The sequence below is a fragment of the Octopus bimaculoides genome, chromosome 24 (genome assembly GCF_001194135.2).
Source record: "Octopus bimaculoides isolate UCB-OBI-ISO-001 chromosome 24, ASM119413v2, whole genome shotgun sequence".
Classification (NCBI taxonomy): Eukaryota; Metazoa; Mollusca; class Cephalopoda; order Octopoda; family Octopodidae; genus Octopus; species Octopus bimaculoides.
The window spans coordinates 35,856,962-35,861,758 of NC_069004.1; the positions used below are offsets into that span (position 1 = coordinate 35,856,962).

General features: G+C 36.7%; 1 protein-coding gene across 2 annotated transcripts in view; it reads left to right on the top strand.

The window, feature by feature from the left end:
• The window catches only part of LOC106876790 (probable ATP-dependent RNA helicase DDX43), a 25,402-nt gene that overhangs the window by 2,732 nt on the left and 17,873 nt on the right, over window positions 1-4,797 (top strand). Inside the window, exons 3-7 of one of the 2 annotated variants that reach the window (XM_014925499.2) lie at window positions 473-581; window positions 1,276-1,338; window positions 1,436-1,498; window positions 2,890-2,937; window positions 3,636-3,689. In XM_014925499.2, coding sequence (XP_014780985.1) covers window positions 473-581; window positions 1,276-1,338; window positions 1,436-1,498; window positions 2,890-2,937; window positions 3,636-3,689 — 337 coding nt within the window. The remainder of the gene's footprint in view (window positions 1-472; window positions 582-1,275; window positions 1,339-1,435; window positions 1,499-2,889; window positions 2,938-3,635; window positions 3,690-4,797) is intronic. The other variant, XM_014925500.2, reaches the window with a different exon arrangement.

The window sequence follows — 4,797 nt, forward strand, 5'->3', positions numbered from 1 at the left end:
GCTCCAATCTGATCTGGCAGAGTTTCTACAGCTGGATGCCCTTCCTAACGCCAACCACTCCGAGAGTGTAGTGGGTGCTTTTACGTGCCACTGGCACGAGGGCAAGTCACACAGTACTGGCAACAGCCACGCTCAAATGGTGTTTTTTTATGTGCCACCTGCATGGGAGCCAGTCCAGTGGCACTGGCAACGACCTCGCTTGAATGTTTTTTCATGTGCCAGTAAGGCGATGCTGGTAACGATCACGTCCAAGCAAAATGAAATATTGTATAGATGTAAATATAAACATGCAAGGATAGAGGTTTGTTGCAAATGTAGCCGTGACAGAAAGTGTTAATTTTGCTGAATTCTTTGCTAGTTAATTTGATGTACAAGGTCCTTAAAGTGCTGGGTAGAATATAGAGAGGTATACTATCTAACACGTTAATTACTGGTATTAAACAATTATTGACATGTCTAATTTATGTTTCAGGTGAGTAACTCTAACTCTGATGTCACAAATGTTGAGATTAGAGGCGACCAAAGAGACGTCGTGAGAGCAAAGGCTCTAATACAGCAAGTAATTGATGGAGACGAGCCTGGTAAGAACTATGTATGAGACTTATTGCACTGGCTGGCATGCCAGTGATGTGGTATGGAGTGGTGGTCTTGTGGTTTTGTTTCAGTGTGGTAGTTGCTGTGGTTATGTATGGTGCTGATGTCTGTAATGTTGTAAGTAAGGTAGCATGGTCATAATTATGGTAGAACTGCAGGGTGATTGGTGTTACGAAGGGCATTCAGCTGTAAAAATCCTGCCAAAACGGACACGCAAGTCTGGTGCAGTTTTCTGCCTGGCTAACATGGAAGGCGAATGTTAAATGGTGATGTGAGATGGTTGTAGTGTGAAATGCTAAAAGAACTCTTATAGATTATAATGGAAATTGATATGGAAAAGCAGCAAACAATCTTCAGTGGCATGACAGAAGTTCGTATGATGATAACGATTTTTGATAATTGTGTTATGGAATGTTATTAACCCCCAAGATTAGGTCAGATCAATAGACCTGTGGTCAAAGACATTACATCTGTGATCATACTTTTTTTTTTTTTTAGTTGAGAATATAGCTGTTGTTTCCAGCTGGTTGAGTGACCATGTAAAGACTCCTACAAAAGGTTATGTGAGATGTTCACAGGTGGTAGTCAAATGTGGGTATCAGCTTGGATGTGTATGCATATCTGTAAGTGTTAGTTATATTGTGACCAGTTTCTAATTCTAGTATGTCTATTTGTTTTCAGCTGAATATCAGAATCGTAGTTACCAGAATAGATTACGAAATAAAGAGAATTTGGAGAACTCTCGTAAGTATTAATAATGTCCAGTGGGGGTCTTTAGTCTCCTCTTTCCATCTCCCATCCTTGCTTTTTCTCATCTACCATATCTTTCTCATCTTAACAGACCAGAAGTGCTACAATTGTGGTAAAAATGGTCATATATCCAGAAACTGTGATCAAGATCCAGGTAAGAAATTTTTTTCAAAGGGTTTTATGGTGGTTTTGTTTTTGGCACAACACTTAAGGTATTGGGCTTCTTGCTTAGGAATTAAGTTTAAGTCTATCTCAAGCTTTTATAGTGTCCTTAGCAGCAGGACACCATCTTGCTTTGATATATATATATATATATATATAGTTTTTTGATTTTTTTTCTCTTCTATGCTTGCTTGGGTGGCTTTATTTTAGTTATTTAAACTTTGGACAAAACAGCACAATGAGGTGAACTTAATTTTGTGTTGCGGACTTTGCATTTCCTTGTGTATCTCCTCTAAAATAATCCAAAATGTACTTGGAGTATTGTAATAAGTTTACAAACATTTTGTCATCTGACTCCAACCAAGTTGCTTTGAGTGCTGCTACCAGTAGAATTTGTTACATAGTTGATGATTAGAACAATACCCACCCTCAGTGGGACAAAAATAAGGCCCTTGTTAAAAAAAGGATGAATGAACCCTGCATAGGGTCTCCAATGATTTCGGTTGAAGTAAGACCACTTAAAGAGTGATAGGCCCTTAATTCATAACCAAATCATGTCTTGGAGGAGAGAGAGTTAGAAAGGGCCCACTTAGCAGTAGTGAGGATAAAAAAAAAAACCTGCTGTTCTGTTGGTCCTTTAATTTGAGATGGACTAAGATGGAATACTGTGTTTTCCAGAATACAAGTCAAATTTTTCAGACTATAATTTATTGCCCAAAAAAGGTAGGTTGACTCACACACCAAGATGACTTTGGAGGACCAAAAGTTCCAAGTGAAATGCAGCTGGATTTGGAAAGATTGTGACAATGATTGAATGTTTCTACTATGTTGACTTGTGTGCCAGAAAAAATATAAGTACAATGACAGTTTGATGTGGTCTCTAGTTGTTTCATCTGTTTGCATCATCAGAAACTATTTGCAGTAATCAAAAGTGGTTTGCATACAGGGTAAACTCAGGATCACCTTATAAAAACTTATACAGAGCATTGTCTTTTGGTATTGTCATTCCCTTGTGATTAATTTCAAGTTCTTTGAAGATTTTTGTGACATGCAAAGAGGCTGGGAGTATGCAGTTAAAACTTCACTCGTACATGACCTTGAACTCAATAAAGAGTGCCATTTGTTGGCAGGTTTGAGGGCTCACCTTGACATTCAAGAATCCTAAAATAGATTAAAAGAAATCAGAGGATGGTCACACTTGAAATGGAGTGGAGAGCTCTCGTTAAGTTAGACCTATCTACATGTGTGTGTGTTATGCTGGAATTATTGGTGTGTGTGTGTTGTGTTGGGCCAGTTTGTGAAACCAGACCTGTTGATTCTGTATCAGTTTCAAGAACTGTGATATCTATGAAGTAACTTAAGGAAACATTTACCGTTTTCTAGGAGACTGCAGTAATGCAATCAGAAATGGTCTATCCTTGACAGGAACTGGTAAGGAACTTCAATTAATGGAACATTTCTTTTTTTCTTCTTCACTTCTCGTTTCAATAACCCCTAAAGATTCTCTCAATTTGTAGAATGGTTGATTATTGTGCTGCATTTCAGTTGATTGTTCTGCTGCATTTTTAGCTTAATTAGTAGTGTGCTAGATTTAGCTAATTATCATGCTGCATTTTTCTATTCTAATTGTAAATTTGTCAAATTTACTTTATTTCTTGTAAACTGCTGCTACAATTACTAACACAACTGCTTCATTCATACAACTTATTCTAACTGTAAACTTTGTTGTCAGTGAGTTGACCTCTTCTCGTATACAGTTTTGTGTAGCCGCTACTACTAAACTAATCTGTAAAACCAAACTAACCTGTGTAATAGCTGCTACTGCAACTATTACTACTACTACTACTACTACTGTTGCTGCTACTGTATAATTTTTGTAATAACTTGAACTTGTATTGTTAGTATGTAAAATACTTGTATGTAAGTAGTGTTATGAACAATCCTGTTTGGTGCTAATAGTGTGTAGATTGTCTCTGTTATATTACATGATAATGTTTGCAATTAGCTTTGTATATCAGTAGTATTGCAATTTATATTAACTTGTTATGACAAATGTTACAAGCTAATACTGTTTGTTTGTTGACCCTTTTGTCAAGATAAAATGTTGATAAATGTTTCACCTTTTTCAGAACTGTGGGGTGACCCGAAGGCACAGGAATTTCAATGTTCAGTATATGGAACTGGTGAGAAGAACCCCTTAATTTCAGTGTTTTTTCTGTGATCTGTGTAGGATTTGTGTTGGTGGTTACTGGGAATTGATCTGCTTTTATAGTTACAGATAACTATAATGGCTGTTTGTGCATTCTGTTTCACATGATATGGCTGCTGGCAACTCTATAACAGTGTGTACTCCTGTGTCTAGCACATAGACATCATTGCGTGATAGAAGCATTGCACTTGTGAATGCATAGCTTCAACATTGAGTGCCAACAAAGCCTTTTTGCCATTAATTTTTATAAGAGATTGAGGTCAGTGGGGAAAATGTTTCATGTCATGGAGCTACCTGTTACAATAAGATTCCCGTGAAGGCAATCCTTCTGTAATGCAGAAAATGGATGTATAACTATGCTAACTTTTGAGTTGAGGGAGTCCTTATGTAGCCATGCATCTTGCTAGAATATGCCCTTAATGGAATGTTGAGAGAGATTGATGTCATATTCAGAGATTTTTTTTCTTTTATATGAGACGGAGGGGAAGGGAAGTGTTCATTCTTTACAGGACCCTTCAAAGTGGACATCAGACCTGAATATTAACAATAGCCAAGGTCAAAGGGGGTGGTGTTAAATCAAACAACCACTCAGGTAGGCATTGGTGGGATTTGAACTTGGAATACAAGAAATACTGCTGCCAGGTATTTAGTCTGATGCTCCACCAACTTTGTCAATTTGCTGCTGACCTCTCTCTCTCTCTTCATCCCCATCTCAATTTCCTCCTGATGTGGGGCAGGGCACTTAACCCTTTCATTACCATATTTCTAACCAAATTACACCCCTTATGTGTTTCAATTAATTTCTAACATAATCATAAATTTAGGCTGGTTTCATTAAACAACTCTAACTTTTTTATTTATCAACATATTAATGTGATTTTTGGAAGATAAATTAACGAAAGGTTCTCAACCAATTCTATACCAAAATTTTTGTCACAAAGTGACTTTAATTACAGGTAAATTCAACAAAATATAAAATTATTAAAATTTTTGTTCAAACATCGCTATAGAAAATGGGTTATTAGCTAATATTCAATTGGGTATACAACAAAATATTATTATAGAAGAGTTGTGCACATTAC